This window comes from Rhea americana, unplaced genomic scaffold (assembly GCF_003343005.1).
Source record: "Rhea americana isolate MKP2758 unplaced genomic scaffold, rheAme1 scaffold_193, whole genome shotgun sequence".
Lineage (NCBI taxonomy): Eukaryota > Metazoa > Chordata > Aves > Rheiformes > Rheidae > Rhea > Rhea americana.
This window is the reverse complement of record NW_028186072.1, coordinates 104,215-123,017: the sequence shown is the minus strand read 5'-3', so window position 1 is coordinate 123,017 and position 18,803 is coordinate 104,215. Positions and strand designations below refer to the sequence as shown.

The 18,803-nt window shown below is 38.0% G+C and overlaps 2 protein-coding genes across 5 annotated transcripts in view; both read left to right on the top strand.

Moving 5' to 3' along the window:
- Positions 1-1,210: 1,210 nt before the first annotated feature.
- Positions 1,211-9,584, top strand: TM4SF18 (transmembrane 4 L six family member 18). The gene is made up of 5 exons (XM_085302816.1): positions 1,211-1,633; positions 3,352-3,441; positions 4,090-4,232; positions 5,635-5,815; positions 7,764-9,584. Exons 1-5 carry the CDS (start codon positions 1,457-1,459, stop codon positions 7,776-7,778), a joined length of 606 nt encoding a protein of 201 aa, XP_085158942.1. The 5' UTR covers positions 1,211-1,456; the 3' UTR covers positions 7,779-9,584.
- The window catches only part of CP (ceruloplasmin), a 23,320-nt gene continuing 12,293 nt past the window's right edge, over positions 7,777-18,803 (top strand). Inside the window, exons 1-6 of one of the 4 annotated variants that reach the window (XM_085302810.1) lie at positions 7,777-7,848; positions 12,703-12,872; positions 14,625-14,869; positions 16,467-16,679; positions 17,193-17,366; positions 18,060-18,314. In XM_085302810.1, coding sequence (XP_085158936.1) covers positions 7,780-7,848; positions 12,703-12,872; positions 14,625-14,869; positions 16,467-16,679; positions 17,193-17,366; positions 18,060-18,314 — 1,126 coding nt within the window. In that variant the 5' untranslated portion in view covers positions 7,777-7,779. Of the gene's footprint in view, positions 7,849-10,358; positions 12,873-14,624; positions 14,870-16,138; positions 16,306-16,466; positions 16,680-17,192; positions 17,367-18,059; positions 18,315-18,803 lie in introns of those variants that run through there. The other 3 variants (XM_085302811.1, XM_085302812.1, XM_085302813.1) reach the window with 3 other exon arrangements.

The following is an 18,803-nucleotide window of genomic DNA, read 5'->3' as shown; positions in this document are numbered from 1 at the left end:
AAAGAAAGGGAGAGTCACAGCAGGGAATAGATGGGAAAAAATTGTGTAACTGTAGAAATATCATCATGCGCATTTCCTTGGGTGACCTCATTGAAAGCAGTAGGAACGAGCTCAGTGAAATATGCAATCCCAACAGAGCTAATGCATCTTTAAAGAGATCATGAGAGAAGCTTAATGTGTGCAGGGACTGAAACAGCTCATGAGGAAACAAAAGGRAAATATGTCATGACATCATTGCGTCTAAAATCAGTTTTCTCCCTTTTGATAGAGCACAAAGGTTTTGTTCTCTGACCTCGACTTTCCTATTGGGTTAACCAGGTACTCAGTATTGAGTTACTTCTCTGGTGACTCATGTGGACAAGGAAAGAAGGCCGTGGTCATGCTGCAAGCATTCAAACATCTCTGGCTCTATTTTACAGGAGTGAATTTTTAGTTGCTTTTGGTTGTCAGAATGATGATAAATGAAACTGGGAAAAGTATCTAACTTTGGCTTTGCACAGTTCAACAAGCCAGCAATTTCAAAAAGCAGCAGCCAGCCCTTTCTTTGTGTATAAGAAATCACAAGTAATTAGATCAAGTCTGTGGCCATACATACTCAGCTGTAAGAGCATAGAATAAAACAGCCAGAGAAGTATCAGGATTTAATTCAGAGAATATTTTGCTGGATAATGCAGCTGGAAAGAATAATTAATTGAAGCGTGAAAATAATTCTACCTGGGAGTTTGTCTGATGTTACTGGGATCCCTACTGTGCGACTGAGACTCAKCCTGATGCTTCTGCATAGGGCTGCCCTGTGATGGTATCCAGTGCTGGTTTCCAGCAGAGCTTTGAGGCACAGTGCAGTGTTGAAGTATTTCTTCTTTCAGGTTCTTTGTGGCTACGGATTTGCCAAGCTTAGATATTAATTCTGTTGTGTGAGACAGTATGTAGACCTTCTGTAAAGACACTTAAAGTATTGCTTGACAAATCCCTTCCCCATATAATGTAGCAAAAAACTGAGGTGTAGTAAGGCTGAGTATTCTGCCTCGTGTCACAGAATGTTTTCATAATAATCTGTGTTCTCAGGAGGAGTGTGTTTCTAAGCAGTCTCTAGGAAATGAGAAATGCCAGATATGTATGAGGTGATGGTTCTGTAACCCAGTTTGAAGTTCCTTCCTGAGTCTCACGTCTAGACTTACTTCATTTGGAAGATCACTAGGGAGTTAGCTTTTGGAAGGGAAACTGCTACTTAAAGACATACAGTCAGAAAGGACAAAGACTTCAGACAGCAATATTTGTCTRTTGTTCTGGTAACAGTTAAGCTCTTCTTTAACCTTGGAATCATACCTCAGTCACCAGGCTCCTATGAATATGAAATGACTGAATCAAACTAAGGCAGTCCAAACGCTTTTCATAATTAAAAACCTTGTAACTTTTTGTTAGCTTAGAAGAACAAAACTTCTAAAGTGTTTGAGAGATGGGATTAGAGACATGTGGAAACTGTCTGAGTTGTCTGCTAATCCCTCTTGCGCTCTGGAGTATTGTTGTTAACATCCTATTATACTTCCCTAATGGGAAGACTTTATATGCTGCCAGTTACCAGCTTCCCAACTACGTTTGGTATTTTGAAGGGATCTGTTTCTCAGGTGTGATGGTAAGTGTTGGTTCTGTGTTCTTTTTTTTTTTTTTTCTTTTTAATGAATTGCATTCTGCTGCCAATAAACTTGGGTTACTGTGCAGCAAGGTACAGTTGTGCTAGTTGGGCTTTTAAAGGATTATTTTGGCAAAAACACTGCAAGCTATTTAGTTTCTATATATGTGATTCATCTAGTGGCTTTTTTGCTTATGTATAAGTTGCAGTTTTATTATTGGTTCAGGTACTATTTTGCTTTAGTCGTCAGTGGCATTTGAATTAAAGCTCTTTTAGCAAAACAAAACAAAACCAAACCTAGAAAACCTCCCAGAAGTGTTCAGATCTGTTTAAGAGCTGCATACACTCTTTCAAAAAACTACATACAGTTCACTATACAGCAAGATCTACATCAAGTGCCACTGTTGTGCTAAATGTAAAAGGCTGTATGTCCCTAACTGGTGTAGTAAGATTTTTCACGTTGCATTTGCAATATACTTTGCATCAAATATAATTTGCATCAACAAACTTGAGTTCCGTACTACTCACGTTTTTCACTGTATACACAAAAGAGCCTTTGGAACAAAAAGCAGTAATGTCACACAAGTGCATACAAATAATCATTTTTTTTGTTTGTTTGTTTGTTTTTTTTGAAGGTACTCCACAGGGAGAGATACTAAAACCTGAGACCTTCTTYTGAAATTGTATATTCTTTCTAGAGCAGTAGAAGACCTAGAGCAAGAAAATACTATCAGACAGAGAATTTAAAGGAATAAGGATAGTTAAAAATTTGGAAAAGGTTAACTGCAAAAGGAAGATTCATATTCTGAAACATTCTTTAGCTTCAGGATCATTACCCATGTATTAACAACTTTTAAATGAAGCTCTTACAAACAGGCCAACAGCAGATGAGAGGATAGTGCTGTGCCCTCACTGGAATTTTTTCTAGAGCTCATCCCAGTGGTGAAAACTSTAATGTCAGCAAAGTTTATGGTGGCTGATGGCATTTTAAGTAGTTCCAAGCAATAGGTTACTTAAAATGCTGATATTGCTGGTTCCATTATATTTTTGAGTTAATTCTTATCTTTTTCTTCATGTATTTTTCTCTTAACCTCCAGCCTTCATAACTGACAAATCCAGGGCCATCTCCTTCCTTTCTCCAGTTTCAGAAACGTTCCCTTTTCTTATGCCTTTATTCAATCCAGTACCTCTCTGAGTGACAATTTGTGAATTTGATATTCTGAGAAAAATACTATGGATAATTGACAGGGAAAACAGATGAAAGTCTAAGTGAATTAAAATGAAAGCTTGAACTACTGAGTTTTTCTCTGATAGCTGTATTGGTAGGGAGGTGATGTCGTGATCGTGTAACTGTGGAAAAGCTGATACAGAACTGATATGGTTAGGTTGATAAAAAAAAAAAAAAAAAACACCCTTCCTTTCACTGATAGTGATTCTTTTACTTGGATTTACTCCTTCAGCTTTACCACTATAGTTGCATCATGCTAGCAACATTTTGCTGTGATAGGAGACACTACGCTTTTGTATTTCAAGAGCAAAGTGATGGTCAAATAGACACAGTCCAGGTTCATAGTTTGCCTTCAGTATATGAGTTTTCCTAGTGAGCTGCTGTAAAAATCCCAGCCCAGCACAACAGACACAATGCCTACCCTTCATAGGCCAGGGAGATTTTGGCTCAATATCTGCAGTCCTCGTCCTCACCTTATAATGTCCCCTTACAGATCCTTCTGTTAGCAGTAATTCTAATAACACTGGAGAGTAACTTGTTCTATCGGTGCTGCCAGAGCGAGAGCTGTAACAAAACCTACAGGGTGAGTCTTTCTCTTGTTTTTATATATCTCTTCAGCATTTGTTCTGCATGCCTTCCTGCTCCTGTGTTTTGAGGGCAGCCTTTCACTCTCTGCTCTGCTTTGTTTCTGCTTCTTTTCACAGAGAAGGATTCTGAGTCAGGTTGAGAGGTCATAGAAAGCGTAGCTTCTTCCTTCTGATGCATAGGCAAGATAAAGGAAAAATAAACACAAAAATCCTAGTAAAATAATATAAGAACATAAAAGGCCCGAGAACTTTCATCTGGTACCCCAACTAAATAGCTTCATCACCTTGCTGATATCATTTGGAAGTTACTTAATCCAGTAATAACTCAATATACACTGTCTGGGATGCAGGCATGTTTAATGCGTGTTCTTTAGCATTCTGGGGTACAACTTGGCAAAAATGCAAGTTAAAAAAAGTCTCAAAACAATATATAATGGACAGTTGTGAAGCTGTATTAAAATATATTTTAATTTTTATTCTGTAAGTGTATGCTTATTATTCTTTACTTGGTATTTTTCCTTATGAATTTTGAAGATTGGGACAGCCACATGTGAAATTCAGTCCTGAGGAAGTAGCTGGGTAGCGTGAGTGATTTTATTTGGAGACTSTCTTCATGCTGTAATATTTTTCTCTTTTCACTTTAGAGTTTTATTTCAATTGTACTAGCCCTGCTTGGAATTGCTTTCTCCGGGTACAATTGCATCATTTCTGTCTGGGGGTTAATCCAAGGCCCCTTTTGCAATTCATCAACTGGATGGGATTATATCTTCAAAGACACTGCTGGAAGGTAAGAAACATCTGTGTACCTGTGCTGAAAGAAACTGTATATCAAAACAAAAGCCAGACAAATTATCTCAGAACTTTATAGAAAATGGTACAGTCTCTTGACCATGACCTACATTGTGAGAGTGAAGTTTTTCAGCTTCTGAATGAGCACCAGAATCCTCAAAGAAAGGTGTGTACATCCTCACAAGGAAAGCTTAAACCTAAGATTCTTTGTACTGATCAAACCTGGAGGTCCATCTAGCCAAGTATCCTTTGTCTGGCAGTGGTCACCATCACATGCCTAGTAAAGCKTATAACTTTAGAGTTAATGTAGATGGATACTTCCTCAGAATATATTTTCAGATTCCTCAAGTTTTTGGTTCAAAGATCATAGGTGGCATTTTTATGTTTATTAACATGGTAGACCTCTCTCTAACTTGCAGAGCTCAATGAACTCTGCTGTTCAACCACTGAAAGTTTTTGATTGGTTTGATTCAGATCCAGAGGCACTGCTTTGGCAAGATTTTACATTCTCCCTTTAAAAAATGGAAGTTTGTAATACTTTGAATATTTCAAGTTATGCCAAATTCTTTCCAGCATTCTTTTAAAACACTAAAATAGATCCTGCAATCTCTGTTACATATTATTGTTATTACTATCCCATTTGGAAATGTGATGTGAATATATCAACATCCATTTAGAAATAGATGTATGTGAAAAGGGAGCATGATTTCAACATAAAAGGCCAGGTGCGATTCAGCTCAAACATGTGAGTTATGAATGTTTTGAGAAATAGAAATTGACACAGAATGGGTAATTGTAATGAAAGTTCTTGGAATTAACCCCCAGGCTATACTGTGTCTCAGAGGGGCACAGCTGGCAAATGTCAGTCATGCACATTATGAGATGCTCAGGGAGGCAAAGCATGGCTATAGAACAACTGGAAGTTGCATGTGCTGACACTCAGTGCAGCGCTGCACACACTGRTCAGACCAATGGTGTTTGTGTGCTCCTGTTCTTTGCTAGTACTTGATACTGATCACAGCTAGACTTAACATAAAGCTGAAATTAAAACCAATAGAGGAAATGTTCCTGTTTTAAACTTGGCTTATGCCATGTGCAGAAAATGCTAGTGCCTCTCCAACACTTACGTGTCAAGGATATCAGAAGAAAATCAGTGAAGCAGAGGCATTTGAGAGACCCTGGTCCTGAATCATATTTCAGTTACACCAACATAGGTCATTTTACTCAGCTGAATTAGAAATTATGCAGGACTTAGGCTGATATGATGAAAGACCAGGGTTTGTCTCATGGACTTGAAGCAAGATTGGTTTTTTTTATGTATTACAGCTAAAATAATGTGTGTTTGAATATAATTGCATATGCTACATTTAATTTGCCTCACATTGCTGTTTCTCTGATAGGTACCTCACAGATTACTCTGCTTGGTCTCGGTGCACCGAACCTGCAAACATAGTGGAATGGAACATCATTTTACTCTCTATCCTAATAGCACTTAGTGGACTTCAGATGATCATCTGTTTCCTCAAAGTGGCTGCTGAGTTGAAACGGACACTCTGTGGGACCTATTCTGTCTTTGTTCAGGTAGTAAAAGATCTGAGGTCATTTATTCAGCAGCTCCAATTCAGTTTAGCTTTAGCAATTCCACTCAGTTGAGGACCTGCCCTTTTGTTTTATACCATCTCTATGCTGCTGCATTTTTAGTAGCAGAAGACATGTGCTGATAGGAAAGCATTTGATTCATCCAGTAATTCCTTGTGGTATACAGGGATTGCAGATTGYTCCCTCTTACTTTTAGGACTAGAACTGAGAAGGAAAAAGGCAGCTTGGGAGTTCAGCATCGATGTTGAGTTCATTACTTTTATGTTAGCAGAAGTTTCTGAGCATCTTTCTTCTGGCATTCAGTTTAAATTAGTTTTCTTTACCTGTGTGTGGCTTTCACAGCAAGGAGAGGAAGAGGCAACAGATAATACTTAGCACTCATGGTCTTAAGCATCAGTTTTGACTGTGTTTTCAGTAGATTATTAAAATAATAACCAGGAAGGCTCTGCTTTGGGCAGAAGGATAAGTTTGAACTCAAGAGTTCAAATAACTGGTGCTGCTAACCTGTGTGCTGGTGTAAAGTGATACACCTTAGTGTGGCATTCAGGTTTTCCACGGTTGGAGGGAGCAAAGATCATAGAATCAGTAAGGTTGGAAAGGACCTCTGGAGATCATCTAGTCCAACCTCCCCACTCAGCASGGTCACCTRGAGCGTGTTAGACAGGGTTGCATCCAGGCKGGCCTTGAAGATCTCCAGAGAAGGAGACTCCACAACCTCTCTGGGCAACCTGTGCCAGTGCTCTGTCACTCTCACAGGGAAGAAATTCCCCCTCACGGTCAGGCGGAGCTTCCTGTGCTTCAATTTCTGCCCACTGCCTCTTGTCCTTTTGCATGGGACAACTGAAAATAGTTTGTCCCCGTCCCCTTGACACCCTCCCTTCAGGTACTTGTACACATTGATAAGATTCCCCCTCAGTCTTCACTTCCCCAGGCTGAAGAGGCCCAGCTCTYGCAGCCGTTCCTCATAGGGCAGGTGCTCCAGCCCTCTGATCATCTTTGTAGCCCTATGCTGGACTCTCCCCAGTAGCTCCATGTCTCTCTTGTCCTGGGGAGCCCAGAACTGGACACAGTACTCAAGACGAGGCCTCCCCAGGGCTGAGTAGAGGGGCAGGATCACCTCCCTCAACCTGCTGGCAACACTCCTAATGCACCCCAGGAGACCATTGGCCTTCCTGGCCACAAGGGCACATTGCTGGCTCATGGTCAACTTGTCATCCACCAGCACTCCCAGGTTCTTCTCTACAGAGCTGCTCTCCAGAAGGTCAGTTATGACAGAACATTTGAGAAAGACTTCTGCATTAATAGAAATAACCCCAAATGTGCATGTTCATGCACACATACATGTATGCATRTATATATRTATGCATGTATGTATGTGTATATACACATATATTTGTGTGTGTGTGACTCTATGTATATACACACATACGCAGAGTAGGGATAGCTTTATCATGTAAGTTTTCTTACAAATGCATTGAGAAACAGTGTTGGGAGGTCAGGGCAGGTAGGAAGTCAGTTCTTGTCCAGCATAAATGTCTCCTAGAGTGTGCTGAGTGAGGAGGGCAGGGAAGCTGCAGTGTCTATGGAGGGTCTTGAGCAAACAGGAAAGGAAGGTGGTTCTTGTGAGAGCTTACTGTAACAACCACCTATAATAAGGTCAAGGCATGAGGCAAGTTCTCTCAAAACACTTTACATTCTAACAGATGACAACCTGATTAACCTGAGACCCAGGGCAGCTTTCAAGGAAGTCAAAGAAGTATTGTCAGTTTGTTCTTGAGAATGGATAGATCACCTYTGGAGCCTGTAGGGTGTGTTGAAAGTAATTGCATGTGGATGCTAAACAGTCAGAGGAACTCCTATATTAACTTCTATATTATTCATATGAAGTGGAAAAAAGAGGCCTTTCACTTCTTCCTTTTTTCTTTTGCAGGCTGGGATTATCTGAAATGGCAAGAAAGTCTTCACTGCTGCAAAATCAAGAGGAGAGAGAAATGGCTTCTCCAGCATTTGTTATGGTAGATTTGGGTGCTGTGAAGACAAATGAAACACTTGTCTTAAATTTTTCTCCCTCAAAYCTTTATATTTTGGATAAAGTTTTTTGAATTGTTTAATGGCTAAATGCTGAACACCTGCATTTTCCTAAAGAGGCACTGTTTTCTAACTTGTCTGGTTGTCCCTGGCAGTGACTCTCTATTTTTTCTTTTGACTCTCCAACTTGTTCTGACAGTAGGGTTTGAATACCGTGGGACTGCTTTCATACTGAAACTTCCTTTTCTGAGTAAACTGCTGTATATAAGCATACTCCTCTTCTTTCTCCTCTCTTTGTTTATAATGGAGGAACACTTCTTGTTCTGAAAGAGCCTGATTCAAAGTCTACTATGGCAGGCGTTATTCTCCTGAGAATTAGTATGCTGAATCAAGCCTTGACACTTCTAAATGACTAATTTTAATTACAGACAGAACCATTATGGTCATGAAAGCAGTAGTCTGACCTATTCTATCTAGAAACTTTTTAACTGCACGAAGTGGTTACTGAAAATTACTGTAGAGCCTTCTTGAGGTACAGCTTGTAGAAAGACACCAAGGCCTGATTTAAGATTAGATACATAGCTCTGAAGTCAGCTGTGCTAATTAGTATGCTGTGATAGCTGTGCTGGATTTCTTCTTCTTTTGATGTTCAAAGGCAGGCTTTTCTTTTTTTTTTCTTTCTTTCTTTCTTTTTCTTTCTTTCTTTCTTTCTTTCTTTTTTTTTTTTTTTGAACAAATGCTACAAGAATTATTAGGGAACCCTGTGAGTACCAAACACTAACTGGTAAATGCCATGACTTTGCTGCATTGGAGGGGTAACATGCTTGCTGATAATAATCAGATGAAAAAGAATCATCTTTTAAAAATTAACAGTTAAAAAGTTTTGTTAATRTCCTCAAAGAATTATTTCATTTCCAGTGGAAATTCAGTCATTTACAGGGAGGCATGATAAGAAGGTATGTGATTACAAAATGGGATTTCTTTGCAACTGTACACTTGGTTTTCTATAGGCTTACAGGTATGTCRTACCGTATGTGATAATCCTATATTCTGAGAAGGGAAAACAAAAAATTTGTCAACCCTTACCTACCAAATAGCTTGCAGAATCTGGCAGKTTTCGTGACTGCAAACCATATAATTGATTATTTTGAGAATGTTAGAAATATCTGAAAAAGATTCTGGTTATTTGAATGAAAAACAGTATGCATGGGATACACATTCAGAGCAGAAAATGCCCAGAATTGCAAAATACTCCTTAGATGAATGGCTCCATCTTACTGAGGAAAGAAAACAAAGAGGGTATTCTTTTCAGGGTCCAGCCCGGTCATAGGGAAAATACAGATTTATCTTTAGGCAAACAGGGTCTGTTTAAGTAGATCTGCTGGATAAAACCAATGAAATACCTACAGTTTGCACCTGGAAACTCTTAACCCCTTATCCTGCTCTTAACTGTCCTTTCCTCCACTTTCCAAAACGTTTGTCTCTGACAATGAAAAGTTTTGAGTTTGACTGTTAGGAAACACAAGAAAAAGTTTCACATTTTTTTCCACAGTGATATTGTTAGTGCTGGAATTAGCCATGGATACAGATCAGCTGACTTTGTTTCATGTATTATTGTGATTGTGTCCTGTGAACCTACATTTCCTCTCTAACTCTGGCTTGTATCTCTTATTTCTGTGGCTTAAATCAAAGAATACACTGTGTAATTTGGTTATTTTTAAAAGTTGAGCATTCTTTTTTTAAAGAGCATTGATTCTGCAACGCTCTTTATTTGTCATCCAGAGTTAATGCTGAAACCTAAAGGTAAGTGTGTTGGCATTATTAATTCCTCTCAGCTGATGGGTTTTGCCATCGTGTCCTAGTGCTGTGGCTGGGACAGGACTGTCATTCTTTCACTCAGATCTTCAGCCAGTGCAGAGACATTTGTCTGTATCAAATGCCATGCTTCTGAGACATGCATTGATCTCTTACTTGGAGGCAGGGCTGCATTTAAAACATTGCAACTAAAAACAGATGTTAAGGCTCGTTTTTGACCATACCTACACAAATGCCGGTAATTTTCTCCTTGATACCATTATCAGTGACGGACATATGAAGGTAGAAATGATCTGAGACTGTCTACAAATAATTGTGCATAGAGATTTGCAGTAATGTGGAACCTCACCCACCTTTGCATTTTGGGGCATATTACTCCTTTCTGCAGGTAAAAGTGAATCTCACTGCAGTATGATCTSCTAATGCACCTCCCTGTTTTTCAGATAATGGAGGCTTTTTGCATACTGGAAAGTATAGAGTGCTAGAAAACAAAGTAAGTTCCCAAGAACTTTAAAGGGTATCTACCTGCAAAGATTTTGCAGGAAGCCAGAACAGCAGGATGGGCAGCAGATTAAACAAATTGTTCAAGTTAGGAAATTTTTGAAATTGTAGGATTCAGTTCAATCTCACTGGGAGGCTTTGCTGATTTTTTTTTTCCAGAATATTATTTCGTAATTTAATTAATTTAGTTGCTCGGTCTTTTTAGGTTCTATCTACCAAAGGAGAGAGACTCTTGTTCTTTAAACACCTTCTGAAGAGACTTACACAGGCTTGGGAGGCTCAGTCAGCCCCATAAATTTTTTGAGATCCTTAAAGATAACAGGAGCATACTCAGACTCATGAATTTCTTAATACTTGGGCAAGGATTGATTAAAAGCTGCAATGGAAAAATCTTGCATGTTAGAAGCTTTTGTCTTTAAATAAAAACAATATGTAGTTGTTCTGCAAATCAAGAAACAGTAATTCAAGGAAGTCAAGGGACTAAAGCAAGGGATTGTTCATGTTTCTACACTTKAAGTAATATGGGGAATTCAGTTATACTGGTTATCTGCCTTTTCTCTGCCTTGATTCAGTGACAACTTAGAGCAAATTAAACCCAGCAGTCCACAGGCACATGAATGATTCTCAGTTAGCTGAGTATTAAGGAATTCATTTGAATTCCAGTAATAAAGAAGGAGGTAAGCATTTTATTATTGTTTTTACCTGATTTAATTTGCACATGGGGCATATACAGCTGGTACAAACTGGTCTTTTCAACAGACCATTATTGTTCATCCTTGGAAAAGAAAAAGAAACCTTACATAAATTATTCTGAGCATCTGAGGCCAACTTGGGAAACTCCAGAATTTCATCACAGTCTGTCATCTTTTCAAAACTTGGATCTGGATACAGTCACATAGGGAGAAACAGAATCCTCCATTTAATGCACATTTGAAAGGTTCTGAAAGGTGAGTTTAAGACCTTCAATTTTCTGACAATGTCTGAACTTTTGTATATGAATAGTGGTTAAAATTGGTGATTTTTTCTATATATCGCAATCCTGGTGAAGTAGTTATGTAGTAAAAGGAAAGCTGTTGTATTTTAGTTATATTCTGAATCTTAGTCTTCTCTCCAGAACAATCATAAATGTTTCTGAGCTTAAGAAATTAGGTTCAGAGAAGATTGTTTCATTATGAATATTTTTAAGTGGTCATAACACTGAAAAGTGTCATTTTGAATGAGTGTGACAGTATCAGTGTCTCAACTGCAAAAGAGTTTTTAAAAATGTCCAAGTGACTGAGGATATGTCTTTACTGGAAGTCTTTACAGCTTGCAAGTTTACAGTTGGGTTCRTGTGTCTAAATAAGCTTCAGACACAGCCTTGAGATTGTTGATGTATGCTTGGGGGAAAAAAAAAAGCAATTACAAATTTGTTAGGTGCTTTTTAAAAGTCCTGTGTTTAGAAGCCAAATTTGTTGATTTTTTTTTTCAATGAAACTAGCAGATAAAAAAAAATATTTACAGAACTTGAGAATAAAAAGAAAACCTGCACTGAGTAGTAAGTTTAGATAATGGCAACAGGGTTATCTTGAGCTTTATGCATCTGTTACACATTTTATCTTTAGAGAATGTGGTTTATCCTGTCTGGTGATAAAGTGGGAACAGGATGGGTAGGGATTTCATTTTTTGGAATTTCCCTTTGGGTAGAAGCGATACTGAAAGTGCTTGGAAATGAAATGCAGCCTCACCCCCTTCCTTGAACAGTGGATTCTGCAGAGGCCTCTCTGCAGAGGCTCTAGCTGTATATTCCACAGCTTGTGCTAAATTTACATTTCAAAGGAAACTGTAGTGGGTGAGCAAAGCTTATCCATGTGTATATCAACATGTGATCTGTGTAGCCTCAGTCCTTCCTCATCCATTTCTGTCTCATCAGTTCAGTGATTTCTGTACAGAGAGGAATCAGAAGAGAGAGATCAGCAGATTCAGAAGGAGCAAGGGAAATAGGCAGCAGAAAGTGCACCTATAGTGCCTGTCTTGGTTCCAGTTATGTCAGCATAGAAGTAGATATGCCAATGAAAAATAAATGTCATTTAGAGCTTTTTCACAGTGCGCTTACAAAAAGCTTTCTTCTTCTGCAGCACTTCACAAGAATTATTTTCTCATTAGGATGCAAAATACAGAGACAATGGTAAAGACAGTGAAGAGTGCAATTAGGCTTAGATGTACGAGTCCATTTAAATCTAGAGTACCATAAATTCAGCTACAAGATTTACATTCTGATTACCGTCTAAATAGTAGTTTGCCTTGTAGTAGGTTGGCAGAAATTGAAAGAAATGTCTTTGAAGATTACCTGAAATAATGAGGTCACCAGAATCTTTTGTTTACCCTTGACACACACAAGCCTTGTGCAACTTTTTATTGTGTTCGCCAAAGCAAACCAAGGGGCGGGGGTTGGGGGAGAGTAAGAAGAATTGGGGTTGGGAGAGATCGTATAAAAGGAAATTGCATGTGCCCATTCTGTGTTTTTATTTCACATTTTTCACAAGGTGTGTGAATGCAAAATGAAGCTGTTCTTCCTAAATTGCTTGCTGGTTTCTTGCTGTTGCCAAGTTGGAGCGGTGAGCAGAGAGTACTATATCGGGATTGTAGAGACAGTGTGGGACTATGCACCTGGCAATAAAAATACCGTATCTGGACAGCTTTTTGCAGAAGAAGAGTAAGTAAGACAGTTTTATACTGAGAATTTTCAGGATTGTCTACTTTAGACACTCAGACCATACTGAAAACCTGGTGAGGTCAGTGAAGCAGATTATATTCTTGTCAGTGGATTTTGTGTCAGACCTACAAGGAAATTTCTTTTTTCTTTTTTTTTCTTTTTCCTAGCTTGCTTAAGAAATAACTTCCAGCTTTCTGCTAATTAAAAGCACTGGAATATGCAAAGTGCTTTTTGTGAATTTATTGGCATTCTTACTAAATTAAGACTAGAAAAAGACCCCACATGTTTAATGATGATTACATTTGCATGACATTCTGTTGCTGAATGGAAGGATTTTGCTTTTATGTCTTTAAASTCAGAAATGTAACAAGTTCAGGCTTTCCTACTGGGTACAGATTTGCTTTTCAGATGCTTATCTTTGACAGTGATCATTTTCCCTTGTGGGAGGTTCAGCAGTGCAGCTGGGTCCTTCCGTCCACAGTAGCCGGTGCTTGCTGCAAGGCAGGGAAGGTCCTGTGCAGGGTGAAGAAGGTAGCAACAGAGGATAAGTAATGGTAAGGAGGAAGAGAGCGCCATTAAGATAGGAGTAATCAATGTGGAAAACTCAGATTCCTGAGATAGATTGAAGACAGATTTGAGAGAGAGAAAAATATTTTTTTTCTAGCTACCTTTTTTCAATGCCTTTAAAATGAAGTAGGATCAAATTAAGAGACACATCAAAATAAGAAAAATCTAGAAAATACATTCCTCATTTAGCTTGTAAATAAGGGTTTAAAGATTTCCTACTTTAATCAACTTCCGCATTTGAATTGTGGTTTCTCCAGTGTGATAACTAGCAGTATTTCTGCCTAAATATACGGTTTCACTTAGTTGATTAAGGAGGTCATTGTTTAGTGCCCTGCTCTCTGATGGCCTTTTTGTACGTTCTTGGGCTATGTCTGTAGAATGAAGTGTTAGGAGGGTGAGTGCGCCATCGTGCTCTGAGACAGCGACTGGTGAGTCAGGCAAAGGCTTGGCCTCAAGGCTGCTCCGCGCTCTGCACACGCAGGACTTCAGCAGCACTCGGTAGTCTTGTCCATGTCCAGCCACCTTTAATAGCCATCTGTGTATTTTAAAGCTGAAAAGTCTGCTCTTCATTGCAAAGGACTGTTTGGCCAACATAATACTTTGATAACGGAAATAATTGTTTTGAACAGGCTATGGAAAATTACACAGCATTTTTAAGCATGCAAGAGCATGAGCAAGAAAATTCCAAAAAAATGGATACCYACTCTAACAAGGGATAAGCAAGTACCATTCAAAGACGCAAACATTATTCTACATAGCCAAACTGTACTTCAGACTAAGATAGCCTTTTTCACCTTAATATTCAAGATAAATTTATTCTGGAAAAAAAGAGCTTTTGGTGCCTATTATTTGTCTTGTCCACATGGACAGCAAAATACTGTATGAAATACAATTATCTTAATTCTACAAATATTCATGGRGAAAAAAACAGATTGTTGCATAATATTCAGTCTCTGTCTGAGTGGCTAACTCTTTAGGTTCAGGGCCATATTTGCTCCTAACCACAGATGTAATTATGGACAGTGCTATAGAGGTATGGTTTTTATTCAAGATCCTACTGATTAATACTATAATTGTATAATAATAGTATATAATAATAGAATAGTATAGTATAATAATACTATAATACTACAAATATAGAATGAATATCTGATGCTACAATGTAGATTTGTATTTGCTCCACAGGCAGGCTGAAGTCTTTCTCAAAAGAGGACCACATAGGATAGGAAGCATTTATAAGAAGGCTATCTATACTCAATACACCAATAATTTATATGATGTGGTAGTTGAGAAACCTTCCTGGCTGGGTTTTTTAGGCCCTATCATTAAGGGAGAAGTTGGAGATTCCATTATTATTCACTTGAAAAACTTCGCTTCCAGAAGCTACACAGTGCACCCACATGGTGTAAAATATACCAAGGAAAATGAAGGTAAGCTTGAGTTGTTCTGTGTCAGAATTTATTAACAAGTAACCATTCCTTTGGGTGTCAGTGACTTTCTCTGAGCAGAGAGAAGTCTGCTCGGATAAATACAGATTTAAAATAATAAACAATCAGCCTAAAGTAGGATCTTACTAAGAACTTAGGTATTTTTGAAGAGCCAAAATACAAAGCCAGAAGTAGACTTCATAAAGATTCATAAAGAAGGCTGATTTCAACATTTTACCTGAAATAAAGGTAGGTAATATGAGACATGCAAGTTTTGAGGGTATCTGAAGGAAAATGTTGTTAATAGTGATAACGTATGGTTCAAAATTCTTAAGAATAAACTTGTATATATGTATGAGATGCACATGAATTCCTTATAATGGAGAAGCAGCTGTTGCTTAGTAGATAAATTAATGGGATAGAAATCTGCCACACTTTAAGATGCGTTGTAGTGGCACTACTGGGATCGGTGATGATTTGCCATGGCGGTGGCTATTCTCACCACTCAGGTAGAGATTTTCAGACTGTGGGACATTGCCATGGTTTCACTGAAGTCAGTGCTTTCTTGGCAGACATCCAGGTGGAAAAATCGCAGAATTCTGCCCTGGCTGTTTCCAATGCATGTAAAGTGTTTCTGTAGCATTTTTCATAAGTACAGCAATCTGTGGGCACAAACATCATCTGTCAGAGACAGGAATACATCCATCTTGAGGAAATACAATGATAATTCATACCTCCTCTTTGAAAACCACAAAATACAACATGCTGTGATAAAATCTAGCAGGTAGCCTGTAGCCTGCCAACTCACTCTCTGACACTTTGACTAGTTTTGTTCATTTCTATGCTATTAAGAGCAAGAAACACCAAAATACGGCCATAGGAAGTTACATTAGTGGACCATTAAAGTAGTGTGAGAATTACTAGAAAATGCAATCTTTAAAAATTCTTAATTCAAAAGAATATATGGAATATCAGCCTAAGTTTCTTGTATTTTCTGAAGTTTTCATTACCTCCAATATGTGAGTTGATATAGGCATATTCTGCGGGATCAGACCGGTGTGTTATGCAGTAAGATATGTATTTCTTGGAACAATATTTACATCTTTCTATTGCTATTGCTGTCATTTCAGAGACACCTATATTACTTGGGACCATGTGCAATGTTTTAGAACAGATTCCAAGATTAATATTTAACAAATGTTTTACAAATATTTGAGTTGTTATCTCTTTAGCAGAAGTACATGGTGTCCTCCTAATAAAATAAGGACCAAATTTGATGTCCCATTAAAGTAAAAGCACTCCCATGGAATTCAAAGACAGATGAAGAGTCTCTTAGCAGAARGGAAATACCTACTCATCTGATTTTAAAGATTTCTTCTATGTGTTGAGACATTCGATCAATGTTACTGCAAGATGTAGTCAACTTCAAAGCATGGCAGGTACACAGCTGGTGATTTACTACTTACGAAGGACAGAAGTAAACAGAGGGTGGTAAAATAGCTTCATTTAGGCTCCCCAAATTCTATTCTATTCTAGATTGTCATTCTCACACTGTATCATGAACGTGTTTTGCTAATGTTGGCTCTGTGGCATTCCTCAGGTGCTTTTTATCCTGACAACACTACAGATTTGCAAAAAAGAGATGACGCTGTCAAGCCTGGAGACCAGTATACTTACACATGGGATGTGACAGAAGATCAAGGTCCAGCGAATGGAGATGCAGATTGCATAACCAGAGTTTATCACTCCCACGTAGATGCTCCAAGAGATGTTGCCTCAGGGCTTGTTGGACCTTTATTAATTTGCAGGAAAGGTAAAAACAAACAAATAATACATGAATACAAAAAACAAATAAATATGCAAGATGACTCATAACTATTATTGATAAGGATAAATGAAGTATTTCTTGGAAGAGAAGACAATTACAGTTTGTTTTGGAATAGTAACATTTTGTTTTTTCAATTAGCTGCCGTTTAATAGTATCAGATGTAGTTTGATTTTGTGTGCTAAATATAATTTTGCTTTGTCCACAAACGCATGAGTGCAATGTGTTCATTTTAGTAATGCAAAAGGATGTATGAATACCAGTATGAAAGCCAAAATTAAATTTACTACAATATACATTATTTATTCTTAATAAAGTTATCTTGTAGCATGTATCAAAACTGATTTCTTTCTGAATATATCAAGATGTTTTATGTATACACACACACTCAAGAACAGTGACAAAATATAAACAGCAAACAGGGGTAAGCACTACACTTAGAACTGAGAAAAAGATAATGTTAATTACCAAAGGCTTTGAATATGTTGTTCTGTTTTTCAGGTACCATGAGTAAGAACAGTGATAAACACTTTGATGCTGAATTTTTCCTCATGTTCTCTGTGATGGATGAAAATCTCAGTTGGTATCTGGAGGATAATATCAGGACATACTGTTCTGATCCTTCCAGTGTTCACAAAGATGATGAGGACTTTCAGGAAAGCAATAAAATGCACTGTGAGAGAACTTTGTTTTAAAGTTGCTTGTCATTGGTATAATGAAGTAATATTTTGATGCCTCTTCTAAAGATGAACTGTCGATTTCTTTTTTGTTTTAAATAGGGCTCTTTCTTGGATGATTAAGCTCCTCTTAAATAGAAAATGTTGGTTTAAAGGCCTGTTTTTTCTGTCACCAAAACCAACTAATATTTTGCTGCCAGCTTCAGAGACAGCAGGAATGGAGCAGTTTAGTCTCCCTTTTTTTTTTCTCCCTCTCTCCCTCCCCCTCTCTCTTTCTTTCTCTGTCAATTTGGCACATTGCAAGTATTGTAAAATCAAACCTTTGGATCTGTGATATAAAATTCCTAGTGGCCAAGAATCTGTTTGCCTCTACAAACTACTCTAAACAGAGTTTTGTTATTTATTTTTTTTTAATATTGCAATTTAGAAAAAACAGATTTTACTGTTTGCGTGGACAAAAAAGATAGCTTTTACTCTGACATGGATTCCAAATTCATAGCAGCAAATGCTGACTGGATAGTTAGTTCTGTAGATCAAGTGTGTCTGATACTAGCCCAGTTTAAAAGGTGTGAATTTTTCTTTTGAGTCCATTTTCATCTTGAAGGATGGAGCAATGATTGCATGACCTCTGTTCTGAACAAAAGATCCTGAGCTCTGTAAAGGTAACTGTAATAAATAACATTTCTTTCAGCAATCAACGGGTATATGTATGGATACCTCCCAGACCTCACAATGTGTGTGGAAGATAGGGTGAAATGGCATCTTTTTGGCATGGGTAATGAAGCTGATATCCACTCAGCCTATTTTCATGGCCAGACTTTAATAGAAAGGAATCACCGTGTCGACACTATCAGCCTCTTCCCAGCCACCTTTATTGATGCTCTCATGATACCAAGGAGTCCTGGAGAATGGCTGTTGAGCTGCCAAGTGAATGACCATATCGAAGGTATATAATAAGTCACAGTGATCAGAAATTTTTTAGCTTGAGCTAGCGGTTTTTACTGAGTCACAATAACACCCAGCCCTGACACTGTTAAATGCCAGRTGACATTCTTCTCCTCTAGTTAACAAAACTCTCTCACAATAATTGAAATGCCTAGAAGTGCATTAGATAGGCTTGAGCATATAACCACTGAAATCAAGGCAAGTCTTGTTTGTAATGGAATGTATTATCATTTAGTTGTACTTTTGCAAGCCCCAGATTTAGACAAACAAAAACATGATGTATACTAGATCTGACCAAAAGTAACTAATTGCAGTTTTATATTTCCCAGCCAAAAAGTTGGGGCTAATTCCAATTTTGGACAACAAGCACAGGACAGATTAACTTTTTTGATAGCAAAGACATGCTTTGTATAGTGCATTGGCTAATAAGCAGAGAAGAGCTGCATTTGTCTTTCTTGTATCTTCTTACATTTCCAATATTTGTTAACTA

Bases quoted from the DNA above. Each gene is read 5' to 3' on its own strand.
- TM4SF18 (XM_085302816.1), top strand. From the start codon at position 1,457: ATGGGATTAGAGACATGTGGAAACTGTCTGAGTTGTCTGCTAATCCCT. The intron at 3,442-4,089 runs GTGAGTCTTTCT...TTTTCACTTTAG, and splicing joins GCTGTAACAAAACCTACAGG to AGTTTTATTTCAATTGTACT. The intron at 4,233-5,634 runs GTAAGAAACATC...TTTCTCTGATAG, and splicing joins TTCAAAGACACTGCTGGAAG to GTACCTCACAGATTACTCTG.